Source organism: Daucus carota, chromosome 3 (assembly GCF_001625215.2).
Source record: "Daucus carota subsp. sativus chromosome 3, DH1 v3.0, whole genome shotgun sequence".
Lineage (NCBI taxonomy): Eukaryota > Viridiplantae > Streptophyta > Magnoliopsida > Apiales > Apiaceae > Daucus > Daucus carota.
Window position 1 is genome coordinate 16,885,711 of NC_030383.2, and position 15,361 is coordinate 16,901,071.

The 15,361-nt window shown below is 36.8% G+C and overlaps 3 protein-coding genes across 5 annotated transcripts; 1 reads left to right on the forward strand and 2 right to left on the reverse strand.

Moving 5' to 3' along the window:
- Positions 1 to 36: 36 nt before the first annotated feature.
- LOC108214066 (uncharacterized) lies at positions 37 to 6,787 on the reverse strand. The gene is made up of 6 exons (XM_064089839.1): positions 6,670 to 6,787; positions 3,982 to 4,018; positions 1,462 to 3,436; positions 974 to 1,215; positions 773 to 878; positions 37 to 684 (listed from the first exon to the last, which is right to left on the reverse strand). Exons 1-6 carry the CDS (start codon positions 6,785 to 6,787, stop codon positions 37 to 39), a joined length of 3,126 nt encoding a protein of 1,041 aa, XP_063945909.1.
- Positions 6,788 to 8,169: 1,382 nt separating this feature from the next.
- Positions 8,170 to 10,732, forward strand: LOC108212338 (putative late blight resistance protein homolog R1B-16). The gene is made up of 2 exons (XM_064089840.1): positions 8,170 to 9,523; positions 9,594 to 10,732. The coding sequence occupies exons 1-2, from the start codon at positions 8,170 to 8,172 to the stop codon at positions 10,730 to 10,732; spliced, it is 2,493 nt and encodes an 830-aa protein (XP_063945910.1).
- Positions 10,733 to 11,073: 341 nt separating this feature from the next.
- Positions 11,074 to 15,142, reverse strand: LOC108212339 (kinase-interacting family protein). 3 transcript variants are annotated; one of them, XM_064088760.1, is made up of 4 exons: positions 14,925 to 14,940; positions 14,036 to 14,116; positions 13,782 to 13,903; positions 11,077 to 12,248 (listed from the first exon to the last, which is right to left on the reverse strand). In XM_064088760.1, the coding sequence occupies exons 3-4, from the start codon at positions 13,891 to 13,893 to the stop codon at positions 11,245 to 11,247; spliced, it is 1,116 nt and encodes a 371-aa protein (XP_063944830.1). In that variant the 5' UTR covers positions 13,894 to 13,903; positions 14,036 to 14,116; positions 14,925 to 14,940; the 3' UTR covers positions 11,077 to 11,244. The 3 variants fall into 3 exon arrangements, with proteins under 3 accessions (XP_063944831.1, XP_063944830.1, XP_017239558.2); XM_017384069.2 differs by lacking the exon at positions 14,036 to 14,116 and having other exon boundaries at positions 11,079 to 12,248; positions 14,925 to 15,142; XM_064088761.1 differs by lacking the exons at positions 13,782 to 13,903; positions 14,036 to 14,116; positions 14,925 to 14,940 and adding an exon at positions 13,376 to 13,775 and having other exon boundaries at positions 11,074 to 12,248.
- Between the last annotated feature and the right edge of the window lie 219 nt (positions 15,143 to 15,361).

Consider the following 15,361-nt stretch of genomic DNA (forward strand, 5'->3'; position numbering starts at 1 on the left):
AATATGCAAAATTCTCATTGAAATTTAGCTAGACATCTATGGACTTTTCAACCAAATCCCTTCAACATTTTCTCTTTTATTACTAACACGTGCATCATCGGAATCATGAGGGTCACATGTAGGGATCTGAGAACAGAATGGGGGAGGGTTCCAGGAGTTGTGTTCTGGAGCATCTTCATTGTACACATCATGGTAGTCTCTAGTTGCCGATGATAGCACAACAGACCAGTTTTTATCACTTGGATCCTCTACATAAAAAACTTGGTTGACTTGGTCCACTGAGACATATTTGTCCTTTTTGTGACCAGACCGATTGAAGTTCATAAGCGTGAAACCAAGCTCATCAGACTTGACACCTCTGTCATTTGAAGCCCATGTACATAAAAACAAAGGGGCCTTGAATGCGTGGTAGTCTAACTCCCATATTTCTTTGATAACCCCATAAAATGTTAGTTCGCTCTCTATAGGATTTATATCCTTAGCACTAGACACTTGGACTGTCCTGGCAACCAACGACACCCCACTATTCTGAACTACCCTTGCATTATCTCGGTCTTTTGTGTGGTAACGGACCCCGTCAACAACATAACTTTCATAAGTCAAGACTGAATATGAAGGTTTTCCAGCCAACCATCGTATTGTTTCAGAAACGTCTCCAGAATTTTCCCTCATTTCTGTACTGACCTACAAGTTTTATTGCATATAAGCTCATTGAAATTAAAGGCATGACTTGCAGAAAATACAAATAAAAAGGAGAAGATTGCAAACAAACTTTTTGTTCAAACCAATCGGCAAATTGTCGATTGTGCTCTCCCAATAGCCACTGCACACTCTTCTTATTCCCTTGATATATGCCTTCCAAATATTGTTTATGCAACCTGATTTAAGTAGTTAGGTTAATTAGTTAGGTTAGCTAAGACTCTACCACATGAAATAGAACTATAATATGTGTACATGTAAAAAATTGACCAACCTAGCATATGGTTCCACTTCAGTATTATTGAGGAGGACTGCAAGATGCGCCTCACTTCTTTCTTTTTCTGGAACTGACTTCATTGTTGCACCACCTACTGGACCAGAAACTTTTTCATCTTTTTGAAGCCCTGCTGTCCTGCTACTCCCGCTAAAGAACTCGGTGCAAAATTCTATAGATTCTTCTTTCAGATAACCTTCAGCTATACAACCTTCCGGATAGAATCGGTTTCTTACATAACCCTTCAATATTTTATTGAAACGTTCAAATGGATACATTCATCTGTAAAAAACTGGTCCACATAATCTCAATTCTCTTACTAAGTGGACTGACAGATGTATCATAACATCGAAAAATGATGGCGGGAAAATTTTCTCCAACTCACACAAGGTCAAAATAACATCTGATTGTAGTTTATTCAACTTTGACACATCGACAACTTTGTTGCACAAACTGTTGAAGAAAAAACACAATCTTATTATAGAGACCCTAACATTTTTCGGAAGCACTGATCGAATAGAAACCGGTAGTAGCTGCTGGAGGAGAATATGGCAGTCATGTGACTTAAGGCCATACAATTTCTGATCAATCATTGATACACAGTTTCTGATATTTGAAGCGTGCCCGTATGGAAGTTTCATGTTGTACAATGAGGACAGCATTGTTTTTTTTTCTTTCTTGGACAAGGTAAAAGGGGCAGGAGGTAAGTATGTCTTTTTTTCACCTATTTCAGGAGCTAAATCAGGCCTTAGTCCCATCTCAACCAAATCAAGACGCGATGCAAGGCTGTCTTTCGTCTTGAATTTCAAATTGAGAAGTGTCCCAATTATATTATCACACACGTTCTTCTCGACGTGCATGACATCTAAACAATGTCGAACATGGTGATACTTCCAATACTCTAACTCAAAAAAAATTGATTGTTTTTTCCATGCAGATTCGACCTTTTTCGACTTCCCCCCCTTTCCAAAACTAAATTTAAGAAGTTGTTGCTGCGCCAAAACTTCTTCTCCGGTAAGTGGTTCAGGCGCAATACCTAATTCCTGTTCTCCATTGAAAGCTGTCCTAAGCCTCCTATAGGGATGATATTTATCTAAGTAACGACAGTGGCCTTGGTAGGACATTTTCCTACTATGGTTTAAATACTTAGCTACAGTCTGATCACCACAAATTGGACAAGCTTTATAACCCTTATTAATGCATCCCGACAAGTTGGCATACCCCGGGAAGTCATTTACTGTCCACATCAGAACTGCCTTTAGAGTGAAAAAAGAATCAGTATGCGCATCGTACACGTTTGGTTCACCTTCCTCCCACAATTTTTTTAAATCATCAATTAGCGGCTCGAGATATACGTCAATATTATTACCTGGTTCATGCGGGCCAGAAATTAATGTTGTTAACATCATAAACTTCCTCTTCATGCATAACCATGGAGGAAGATTATATGTTACTAACATAACTGGCCAGCAAGTATACCGGTTGTTTAATCCGTTATTGTGCGGATTTATACCATCAGCCGCTAATCCCAACCGTAAGTGTCTTGGCTCACTACCAAAATCAGGCCACCTATAATCTATATTTCTCCATGAAGGAGAATCAGAGGGGTGGCGCATCTTCCCATCATTAGACCGATTCACTGAATGCCAATCCATTAATTTGGCAGTAGAAGTAGATTTAAACATTCGTTTAAACCTGGGGATTATAGGAAAATACCACATAACCTTAGCCGGCACATTTACCCTAATTTTACCATCTTTCCCAATTTTCCAGCGAGACAAATGGCAATTTGGACACTCAGAAGAAGACTCAAGGAGTGGACCCCTATACAATACGCAATCATTTGGACAAGCGTGGAATTTTACATACTCAAGTCCTAAATCAGTCAAGGTTTTCTTGGCCTCGTACATATTAGACGGAAGCACATTGTCTTTCGGAAGAAATGACCCAACAGACTCAAGAAGATCAGTAAAAGCCTTATCACTAACCCCAAACCTAACCTTCCAATTATGTAATTTCAAGACTGTTTCTAGTTTAGTGCACTCACTTCCCTCAAATAGAGGTTGTTCTGCATCTGCAACAAACCTCTTGAAGTCTTCAGACTCATCATTATTGTAATCGTCCTTACTATAGGCTGCGTCGCATACGTTGTAGGTTTCTGTTGGTGGTGTGGGCTTTGGAGGAGGGCAACTACTACCAACAGCTAACTTAGTACTGTTACAAACCTCTTCACCATGCCAAATCCATTCAAAATATCCTAAACTAAAACCCGAATCATACAGATGACCTCTGATTATATCTACCGGGAATTTTTTGAAGTCAACGCAGCGTGCACAAGGACAACGAATTTTTTTTGGGTTTTTTGCATTATCCTCGGCAAATATCAAGAAATTTTCAACACCTATTTCATACTGTAAGGAATCCCTATCAGCTTTTATCCACGACTTATCCATTTCAAAGCACCTGGTATGTCAATAAAAAATTTAGTATTACCATAGTCATTAGTTATTTATCTATATCATGGCCTATAAGAGTTTTATAGGTTAATTATCTTCGATATGTCTTAAAACTATTCAAAATCAGGGCATTTCATACACGACTAAAGAAACTAATATTACATGTTTAATCAATATAAATTTAATTACTCAGATCAGACCACATACATGCATACAAATAAGATGAAATTCAAATAAAATGTATAATCATAAGCATACAAAGATGCATAATGGATGTCTATTCTCTATCACAATTATAGGCTTATGTAATATGAAATTCAAACCATGCGTATGCACAATTAGAAGCATACAAAATGCATAATCAGATGCATGATTCGCATATATAGGCATACTTAAATATAACTTAAATCATCTAAAATATTTTGAAAATTTAAACTATATGAAACATGCATACAAATAATGATCATAGTTTGAGCATAAAATGAACAAGTCAGAGGTAAGAAAGGGAACGTGGGATTACCTCTGAATTAATTAGTCCAAGCTTGTTCCAACCTCTGAATTAGTATAGTCTTGCTGCCTCGGGTCAACACTGTAAACATAAAAAGAAAAATCATCAAATCTTGCTAACAAGATTAAATATACAGTCAAACATATAATATATCATCAACCAGCTAATAAACCCAAAGCAGGGCAATTAAACAATACAATAGCATAGAATTTCATAGCTTGTTTACAGTTGCTCTTAAGACATTTGTATAGATAATTGACAACTATATTGTCTCTCTAATAAAATATCTCTATATATATTAGCAAAGAAGATTGAATATAATACAGAGAATTAAAATACTAAAGTACTGGAACGGAAAGAGCATCATCCTGCATGCTAATGAACGGTTTAATAACACATCAGCCCATAAACCTAATCTTATCATCACCCAACTTCATTCTAATTAAAATTATATCCACAATATTGACTAGAGTCCAGCAGATATACAAGGAGATGCACATATATAAACTAAATTTGATTGTGTGGTGGGAGTATATAAATTTGGATAAATATACCAACGTGTATGCAGCGTAAAACATCAAATGGAAACAACTAAACACATTATTTCAAATCAACACACAAGGCGACTAAAAATTTCAACACACAAACCCCAATTAAAATTTCAACACACAAACCCCAAATTTAAATTAATACCTGAAAATTTAATTCCTGAAGAAAGGTCCTGCAAAATATACAAAGGCAGAGAAGTTAATAGGGTTTCGATTTGAAAAAACCCCAAATTTACAAAATTTGGGTTTCGATTTGAACAAAACCCCAAATATACAAATTAGGGTTTCGATTTAAACAAGATATGTGTGAGAGAAGACGTACCCACTTCGATTCAAGCTTACCAAGCTGAGTAGAGAGTAGAGAACACCGGAGATAGGTGATGAGTGGTGGTGAGCGGAGCGGCAGTGATGAGTGAGCAGTACTGTTGAGCGGAACGGTGGTGAGCGGTGGTGAGCGGGCTGAGTGGGTGGTGAGCTAGCTGTGGTGAGTGGGTGGGCTGAGTGAGAGAGATGGTCGAGAGATCAGAGAGAGATGGTCGAGAGAGAGAGGTCGAGTGAGAGAGAGAGAGTCGAGTGAGAGAGTTTGTAAGAAATGTTATTTTAGTTATTAGTTTAGTTTTTTGATTTTAATTTTATGTTAAATATGTCTGAAGAGAAGGAGGGAAGCCTAAAATGTTCTAAGGCGGGGGAATATTTGGTTTTAAGGCGGGGTTTTTTTGACTAAGGAGGGGAGAGAGGGATGGCCGTGTGTTTTGAAATTTTTTAATGATATTTTAGACATCGGTTTAAATTTCATTGATGTCTTAAATTGCTAAAGACATCGCCTCTAGAAGGGGTGATGTTAAAAACATTTTTAACATCGGCGGCAAATCTGACCGATGTCTGACCTATGATGTCTATTAACAGTTTTCTTGTAGTACTAGCACTGTAATGAATAATGCCACTGATATATAATCAAATCCATTTTCAGATATTTGGAACATAAATTGATTTTTAGAAGTTGATTGAAAAGCTAGTGCCAAAGATAACTCGGAATTTTAGTTGTCGCCTTTGTCTGAATTATAGGTTCTGGGGAGCATAAGGTAGCAGGGAGTAAATTTGAGAAATATAACCTGCAATTGCTGGAAGTATACAAAGTGTGAATAGCTAAGATAAGGTGTAAAAATTGCTATATTGTTTGTAAAAGATAATGTAATATTAGCTGTATGTCATTCCCACAATCATGTCTATTGATTGTTTTGTCAAATAAACTTTGCACTTGACTCTTTTGATTGTTTGCCTCTTGCAATTGTTGTAATAGTTGGGCTACTTAAAAACAACTTCGAAATAGAAATAGATTGTTGGGCACGGGCTGAGGATAGTAGTTCAGCTATTCAGGTCCTCGATATTTAACAAATACTCCTAAAAAATTCAAAATTTTCTTCAGCACCAATCATGGCCCTGCTATTACATCGACTCCCAACCCAATTTCAAGGATATATCAACTGTATGGGATACCTCCACACTCATTAGGGTTTTGGATATATCATCCATAGAATTGTTCATATTTATACTGCAACTAGTACACTTGAGGTACTCAGAACTTCGATTTAGGTCAGGCAACCCTCCAGAAAAACTATCCTGCCTTAAAAAACTTCAAACACTTATCATGTCATCGAGGATGAATATGGTTTTGTTCCAAATGGTACGTGTAAGATAAAACGCTTGAGGCACCTTTGTCTTAAATCAGGAAAAATCTTGTGGACTTCTCTAATGATGAAGAAGAGCCTAGGTTATATATCAGAAAACATGCAGACCCTGTCGTCAGTAAGTACTACTAGGCCATGTCCAAACGTCCTAACCAGAAATCGTAATTTGAAGAAGCTAGGTCTTCGTGGAGCATTGAGCCATAATTGACACAAAGTGTGGAGATTTAAAATTTGAGCTTATTGCAATTCGCACCCCTGTACTTCGGCCCCAAAACACTTTAGTATGCAAGCTTTAGATAATTGCACGTCGCCATCCGCTGTTATTTTGTGCGCGGCAATATGCACCCCTTCCGTCAAAATTTAACGGTTCCGTTAAAAAATTAAGGGCAATTGTGGCATTTAAAAAAATTAAAATACAAACCCATTATTAATGGCTTAATTAGACTCTGTGTTCCAGCATGAAGGAAGTTTCTAAAATCATCGATTATTTTGCTACCTTTGTCAACTTCTTCTATCCTGGTCTCTGAAGAGCAGTCGTTTCTAGACCTTGGGGTGGCAGATGATTTACCAGAAGATAGACCCAACCGAAGCTCAAGGCCATTGTCATCCTCCATTTGGAAGTGACACAAAGTGTTCAATATGATTCACAGAAAATAATCAAGTTTCAAAATTGCAGCTTCAAGTGAAGCATTACCTTGATGGTCAACGATGTCAACTTGAAAGTCTACAGACCATCAAAACTGAACTGCGGCATGAGAGAAAGCTTTATTAAAGACTAACTTTAGTCTTTTGCATCAAAACATTTAATTAAATACATACAAGATTTAATCATCAAGCACTAGTTGTATTAAATTAGCCCAGTGGTAGTTAGTGTGGTTTTAAATCTCTTCATAATTCACATAAAAATTACAGGTATACAACAAATATAGAAAACAAACTCCGTTGGGTATCACCCACAGAAAATGTTATCGAATCACTTGATACACCAATATCCTCTTTATTCTCCCTTCATCATCAACCACATTGTTGCAGCGTGTAATATTCCAGTAAATTAGGGTCAATGAACATGAGATAGGGCTTATATAAAGTAAAATGGAGAAGAGGGCAGATAAAAGCTTGATTTCCCGTTTTACCCCCGCTAAAGTAACGTTAAATATGAATAATTTAACGGAGATTGACGGAAGGGGTGCATATTGCCGCGCACAAAATACCGGTGGGTGGCGAAGTACGATTATCTAAAATTTGCATACTAAAGTGTTTTTGGGCCGAAATCTAGGGGTGCGAATTGCAATAAGCTCTTAAAATTTCTTGATCCAGGTCTTTTGATGCACATCGAGACATTGAAGTTGTATAATACTATTCCTTTGTGCAAAGCTGGAACAAGAAATGGCCAGCGCTCCATGGTCCATATTGGAGTTGAATCAGAGAGTGAGAAAATTAGTGATACTACTTTTGGGCTACTAACTTCTGCAACTTGTCATATTTCTTGCCATGTATGTGGTCCAATGACTTGGACTCTCTTCAAATTAAATAATATTTGGGTTGCGTTTCCTACACGATACATTTAAGAGGGTTGAAATCTACATATTTTTCAAAATATATTTGGGAGTACATAAAATACTACAGAGCTTGGATTCTTGTTCAGAGGTGTGCTACTCAGATACTGACATCTTATGAAATTTTTAACTGATGTTTAGCCACTGAACTGTTAATTAATAAGCAGATTTGGTCAATAAACTACAGCAACAACATGTATCGTCCAGTCATTCACATGCTACACTCTATTAACAAGTCTTGGATCAGTATTCTTTCTTTCCAAGATCCATTAAGTTTTACAACTCGAGTTTTGGTTGCCTGAATTTATTCATTTATTGCAGGTAAACAATAAGTTCATATCGGCCAGAAAGATAATACTCCTACTAGAAGAGGAGAGCGTATCAGGCACTAATTTGAATACGTATCAATCTACTTTGTTCCACAAATATACATATCATCCATGGCATTCCAAGTAGATCTTCTGTTTCATGATATGATCCAGCAGGTGAACAGGCTTCTTGAATATCCTAAATGGCTTTCTGTAGAAAGATCTCAGATTTCTTTTTATTCTATAAAGCTCACCTCCATCTACATGGCATTCCAAACGCGTCCAATGAAATGTCAGGATAATTTGTCTGAGTTGTTAGTTGATACAACACTCCATATTCTTGTCAGGAGGATACTTGATAGTAAGAATCTGGGAACAAGCGGTGAGTTTTCCAACTTAATTGATCCTCCTGATCTCACCCTTATTGGAATGCGACTAGCTTTTGAAGTTCAGGTGATTTACAAAGCCTTCATGCAAGATTCTTCATTGGATCTTTCCCTTCAAGATAAGGATTTGAATTTCACTTTCGGTCCATATATGAATCCGGATGGGGACATGAAATTTCAAGAAGTGTTCATTGGATTCAAGTCGGAGGCTAGTGGTTTACTCCAACAACTTGCTTCAATCACAAAGAAAAAGCTAGAAGTTATTTCCGTTGTAGGAATGGCTGGACTTGGTAAGACCACATTAGCTACAAGACTTTATAATGATCCTTACGTTATGCATTACTTCTATATTCGAGCATGGGTCACCTGTTCTCAGGTCTATCGGAAGAAGGATTTGTTGCTTTCTATATTAAGGTCTGTTAGTGACATTACTGATGATATCTGTGAGATGGATGATAATGTGGTAGCCCATCACTTATATAGAGCTTTGATGGGACGGAGATATCTTATTGTAATTGATGATATTTGGAGCAATGAGGCTTGGGATGATTTTAAAAGATGTTTTCCAGATGACAACAATGGAAGTAAGATAATGATGACCACCCGGCTCAAAGATGTTGCATTGCATGCCCAACCCGAAGGGAATCCACTGTGCTTGAGGTTCCTAACTGAAGAGGAAAGTTTTGATTTGTTGAGAAGGAAAGCTTTCATATGGGGGATATTTTCTGGTAATTTGAGCTTGATTGGAAAGAGTATTTCAAGTAAATGTCGTGGCTTGCCTCTGGCAATTGTTGTTATTGCTGGAATACTCAAAAACAAATATCAGGTAGATTGGTGGGAGCAGGTTGCAGAAAGTGTAAGTTCATATATTTTATCTGATGAAAAACAATACATGGATACACTGGCATTAAGTTATAACCACTTGCCTCAACACTTAAGGCCTCTTTTTCTCTCTTTTGGAGCATTTCCAGAAGATCATGACATCATTTGGTTATGGATTACAGAGGGATTTATACTTCCTGACAGCACAAGAAAGAGCTTAGAGGATGTTGCTGAGCACTACCTTATGGATCTTGTAAGTAGAAGTCTTGTTGTTGCGGGTAAGAAAGGGTCTAATGGTTCAATTAAAACATGTCGTATCCATGACCTCTTGCATGATTTGTGCTTAAGAAAAGCTGAGGAAGAGAATTTTTCACCTGATATCTACAAGTACAATAAACATTCTTATACATGTCCTCGCTGTTCAACAAATTCCTCTAAAAAATCCCATCTTCGTCTCTGCACTACCAATGCATCAAACTGTTCTTGCTATACTTTCTGAAGTCTCACAATCAAATCACGTGGATGTATCAATTACATGTGATACCTCCAAACTTATGAGAACTCTGGATCTTTCATCTATAGAATTGTTAGTATTTCCAACCGAGTTGTTGCAACTAGTACAATTGAGGTATTTAGAACTTCAGTTTAGGACTGGTAACCCTCCCGAATCTATATCCCACCTTAAAGAACTCCAGACACTTATTATGTCATCAAGAATGCACATAGTTGTTCCAAACAATACGTGGAAGATGAAACACTTGAAGCATTTTTGTATAAAATCAGGGGTAAATCTCGTGAATTTCTCTTCTGTTGATGATAATTCTAGCTTGCTGGAGCACTTGCAGACCATGTCACTTGTGAGCCCTACTAGGTCATGTCGACATATGTTAGCTAGAACTTATAACTTGCAGAAGCTTGGTCTTTGTGGACCAATGACAACAGCCAGCGGGGATTTGAAGTTTCCAGATATCTGCCATTTAAAGCAACTCACAACATTGAAGTTGTTAAATACAATTCCTTTGTGCAAAGTCGCCAGACTAAGCGATTCATTTCTATTTCCTGAAACTCTTAAAAGTCTTTCTTTATCAAATACTTATTTGGGTTGGAAGGAAGCTTGGGCCTTTGAAATGATACCTAATCTTGAAGTTCTCAAGTTAAAATTTCATGCCTTCGTGGGTAATGACTGGGAAACAAGACCGGAAGCATTCCCTCATCTTAAATTTCTAAGACTTGATGAATTGGATATTGTGACTTGGACAGCTTCTCGTAATCACTTTCCAGTGCTTCAGCGCTTGCAGGTGTGGCGATGCTCATATCTGATGGAGATTCCGGAAGACTTTGGTAATATATGCACACTTGAGTGGATTGAACTAAGTGGGTGTAGTGATGCTGCAGCAGATTCAGCAAGGGATATTATGAAAGAGCAAGGGAGCAATGGCAACGACTGGCTTAAAATCCGTCTTAACCCTGGACTAACACCTAGCTAAACAGGAACACAAAAGGGCAGGTGATCTTACTACATATATTAAGCATTAAATTTTTCTGAAGGTTTATTGAATGTTTAAAAAACATTGGTGGTTTCTCTTTGACGACATTTCAACAATGACTTTGCAAACAGAGTAAAAAAAAGTATCATACCAGAAAACTGGAGCTATGGGAATTCAGTGATCATGCAATGCTGAAGTTTTGGCTATGCAGGGGAGGAAGAGTATATGCAAACTCGACTAAAGCTCCCTCTATAGTCACCAAGTTTAGATCAGTTGATATCCACGACTGTGAAGAATGGAAAATATATGATGTCATAATGCTATTAAATAACTTGTAGCATCAATGCCACAGGCTGATACATAGCAAATTTGGCTTACAATTTGTATACAGTTTTCTTTTTAGCATATTGTAGAATCGTATCATTGCAATTAAAAACAAAGCGTAAAATGCAGTGGCAACAGTAATATCATCTTCATCAAGTCAGCTAATTAAATTAAGAGGAACTCCTATATCAGCAACTAGACGCGTTGTAGTGTGGACCACATAGAAGCATGTCAATGTTCTTCATCCTATCCCAAATCTTGGAAACCCTCCTGCCACTCCCTCTTACATTGCCACCACTGCGCTGCCATCGCGGTTTGGGATCACCATCAGCCTCCTCCTCCTCCTCCTCCTCCTCTTCTACTTGAAAGAAATCCTCCAATGTTGCTTCTCCAGCATTGTGTTTCATTATCTTCTTCATAGTGATCTTAGTCTTCTTCTCCTCTTCTTGTTTAACAAGTTGCTCATAGTACTCCTTGTTCCTCTTTTCCAAACTATATATTTGAGCTTGCAGGTTCTCAATTTTTCGGCTAAGCATACACACTCTATAGTCATCTCTCATCTTCAATACACAACGTGCAAGCTCACCGGCCTTTCTCTTCATGAACAAAGACTCAGCAGACAACCCTTTGTTCTCTTCCACCAGTGTACCTACTCTGTATCCTAACCTAGCATTCTCATTTAATAAAACCAGCCTCTCTGATTCCAAAACTTCCAGCAAGCTTTTCTGGAGCTCTATTTTTCTTGAAAACTCCTTCCACTTGTTCTCTTCTCCATCCAGCTCATTAACAGTGACCTCATATTCCACGTTCTTATTCACAAGGTCAGCAATTATCAGGTCAGCATCCATAACAACTTGATGACTCTTGCATGGGGTCAAAATTGGAGCTTGGAATGACAAAGAGCTCTCACCATACTCATTGTCAACTTCACTACCACAAAAAATTTCTTCATCAGAATTCAATTGAATGCTTGGAATTGAAGATGCTGATGAAGAATGTCGATGCTTATGCTTAGCAAGCGTTTGGCAGTAACGATCAGTTAAGGTGAGATAACCATTGTGGAGGTCATGGAGCAGAGCCAATAGCTGAGGGCGCTTCTCGTAATACGTTGCAGCTTGTTCTGCAAAACTGTCCCCCTTGGCTTCCTCTTTGTTAGCGTTTGAAGACACCATTTTCATCCTATTGTCCAAGTCTGCAATTACCATAATATACATTGACATCATAAGTAAATTTTAGTTCTGTAATCAAACAACAGTGCAAATCCTACTAACTCCGGTCTCCAGATATAGAATAACATTGAATTTAAAACAGATTAATGTACAGTGACAATTTTTCATAACTACTAATCTTAAGAATATATCAATCATTTAGGCACTTCTACTTTGAAAATATGTAAACATACAAATATTATTCCTGGTACCCTAAATTAATAATCGAAAATATGTAAATCCTTATGCTATCAGTCTGAATGATAATATTTTACTAGTCCTAATACATCATATGGTTGTAACGTCTCTATACTCCTCGAAGCAGGGAAGAAGGTCATATGAGACACACTCTCTGTACCCTACTTCCGAGTGAGGATGTTTTGTTTGATTTTATATATCATCGAGATAAGAAAGAAACATTTGGAATCAGAGGAACAATAAATTTCAGCAAATTGGCAATTTTACTGCATGTACCTAAAGTTCATAATTGTTCTTCTTTTACTAAAGATAAAAGGGCAGCCAAAAATCATAATCACAGATCTAGACAAGTCACTGTCACAGTATTAGGTGAGACATAAAATCCAATAACACAAACATCCCTTTCAGCAATAACTTCATAATAGTGCAGTATTCAAATTTTGAAAAACACATAACTCAAAGTAGAAAGACAAATATGAACATCAATGTAGAAGATGGTTACAGCTTTTGCTGTATAGGCCTTTTCATCATCATATTTATAGATCATATACTGTGAACAGAGAGTGACCCTTCAATTAAATCCTCAAATTCTGGCAATTTGAAATCTTTTCCCATATATAGGGCCAAAAGTTTGTGGATCCAGCACAACATGGGCCAATCAAATTATTAATTGAATGGTAGATTGTAGATATATTCTTTGGAGTATAAAAAATTATAAAGTGGCTATTAAAGTTTTTAACTTTTATCTTTGTTCCACTCTGCCGACAAATTGGTCAATTTCTTGCATACATTTTCCCATAGGTGTTAAAAGAGAACACCTTTTTCCTAAAGAAAAGGGATGTCAAAATTTTAAAAGTAGATTACATATGAGTGAAAATAAGAATCAAGATTAGAGTTACAAGTAAAACTTAACCGTTCTTGCCCCACCAATAACCTCGTGGTCACATGGCATCCCTCTCGCATCACTTATCAGAAGCCAAAGACAAGAAGCGTAAGTATACAATATTTGATTTTAAAAAAAAGGTTTCTAGCCTCTTGGTGGGATATTGTAGTACATTGTTTTAAATCTAATGCTGGAAACTTAAATACTGGCACGGATCATTTACTTCACAACTTCTGTTAACGCATACCGTTGCAACTCACATTAATCTCGATGAACATTTTAAAATCTTTAGCAAAACCCGCTAAACTTAAATATATAGATTTGTGACAAATTATAACCATAAGTACCATAGAAAGAATACAAAGGGGCAAATTTTGAGAAAGAACAAAAGAAGAATGAAATAGAGATAGTGCAAAAAGAGGAAAGAAAAACGTACCAGCCACGGAGAGAAGCAACCAAGAAGGCTTGGAACAAGTGCTGCTGCTGCTGCTGTTTTTATTTGATTGCTTCCATACATTATTATCACATTTTTCATCCATTTTTGACATAAAGAGTGTCCTACAACATTATTAATCAATCTTATAACAAATTTGCATGTATTAATATTTTATTTTTAGAAGAACGTAATACAACTTTAAAAACTATGAAATTACAAAATGCAGAGTATATACACCAAACAAGAATTCAAACCTCGACACCGGCAGGCAAATTATGTATGTCTGTGCTCACAGATTGTGTGTGAACATGTTTGTATTGAGTTTCGACAAATTCCTTCAGAATTTCAAATAGTATTAGTACTCTTCTAGGTTTGACTTTTCCCGATGATGTTTTATGCATATAAGTAGGTCTTAATTACTTTAAGCACAAAATAAGGTCCTTAAAATAAGACACTCATAACAAACAAGGGCAAAATCCTACACTATATTTGTATTGATAAGCCCTATACAATAATCAAGAAGTTTTAAACTGAAGTAATGAGACTAAAAATCACTAAAATACATTCAAGATTTGGTGAAGCAACATGTGTGTAAAAACAAAGGTAGCAGTTGAAAATTGAAATGTTGAATACAGTGTGGGGATCCCAATACAGTTTTAAACAGACACAAAATATACTTTAATGTTGTACAGAACTACTGCCAACCCTTTTTTACTTGTGTTCATATTTGGTTTACTTTAAATCTTCAACTTCAGAAAACATTGAAATGCTTATCTATGAGATTGTTGACAGAGAAAGAAAAAACAGAACCCACAGTCCACAGACACGTATGAACATGCAATTCGAAAGAGTACTAGGAACGGGCAACTTCTTGCTCAAAGAAAGCCAAAAATGGGTGGAGTGACGGAACCAGGATTTCGAAACGATTCACAGTATAAATAATTAGACATATTTTTGGATGGCAGCGGAGACATAAAATGTGAATTGTGCAAGATATGTGAATGTACAAAACTGAGTATAACTTGACAAGTATTTGGCAGAGTGAAACTTATAAGATGGAATATACAGGTGAGAATTTAGCAAGTGTCCATGTATGACTATGCATCAATGACACTATATCACTGTATTTTATGCAATGCTTACCTCAGCAAGAAATCGCAGCTGCAGCTTTTACTGTAGACGAGAGAGAGAGAGAGAGAGAGTTAGTTTTTGAGTGTGTTTTGCTTCTTGTCGATCGAGAGAGAGATTTGAAATTGAGGTGCCCAGTGGAAATGGAGTATAAATAAGGGGAACTAGACGGGCTTTGCAGGTATTGGCGTATTCGCTGAAGTGACAGGGGAAACTAAGTCCGAGGGGAGGGGCACTACAGAATTTTTACAGACCTTTTTCTATTTTACAGCAGGTTTTTTTAATTTTGCAAAAGAAGAACTTTAATAGTTTTCTTTTTACTCAATCATACAAAGCAAAAGAACAACTTTAATAGTTTTTTAAGGTTTTATACCCCTCGTCCCAGTTTGATGCTCTGTTACTCGTATATAAGATGTTAAAAATATCTCACTTAAATATAGTTAATTTTTGAG

Bases quoted from the DNA above. Each gene is read 5' to 3' on its own strand.
- LOC108214066 (XM_064089839.1), bottom strand. From the start codon at position 6,787: ATGGAGGATGACAATGGCCTTGAGCTTCGGTTGGGTCTATCTTCTGGT. The intron at 4,019-6,669 runs GTAGCAAAATAA...TTATGTTTACAG, and splicing joins GATAGAAGAAGTTGACAAAG to TGTTGACCCGAGGCAGCAAG. The intron at 1,216-1,461 runs GTCTCTATAATA...AAAATATTGAAG, and splicing joins TGCTTCCGAAAAATGTTAGG to GGTTATGTAAGAAACCGATT.
- LOC108212338 (XM_064089840.1), top strand. From the start codon at position 8,170: ATGGCATTCCAAGTAGATCTTCTGTTTCATGATATGATCCAGCAGGTG. The intron at 9,524-9,593 runs GTAAGAAAGGGT...TTTGTGCTTAAG, and splicing joins TAGAAGTCTTGTTGTTGCGG to AAAAGCTGAGGAAGAGAATT.
- LOC108212339 (XM_064088760.1), bottom strand. From the start codon at position 13,893: ATGTCAAAAATGGATGAAAAATGTGATAATAATGTATGGAAGCAATCA. The intron at 12,249-13,781 runs GTACGTTTTTCT...TGGTAATTGCAG, and splicing joins GTTGCTTCTCTCCGTGGCTG to ACTTGGACAATAGGATGAAA.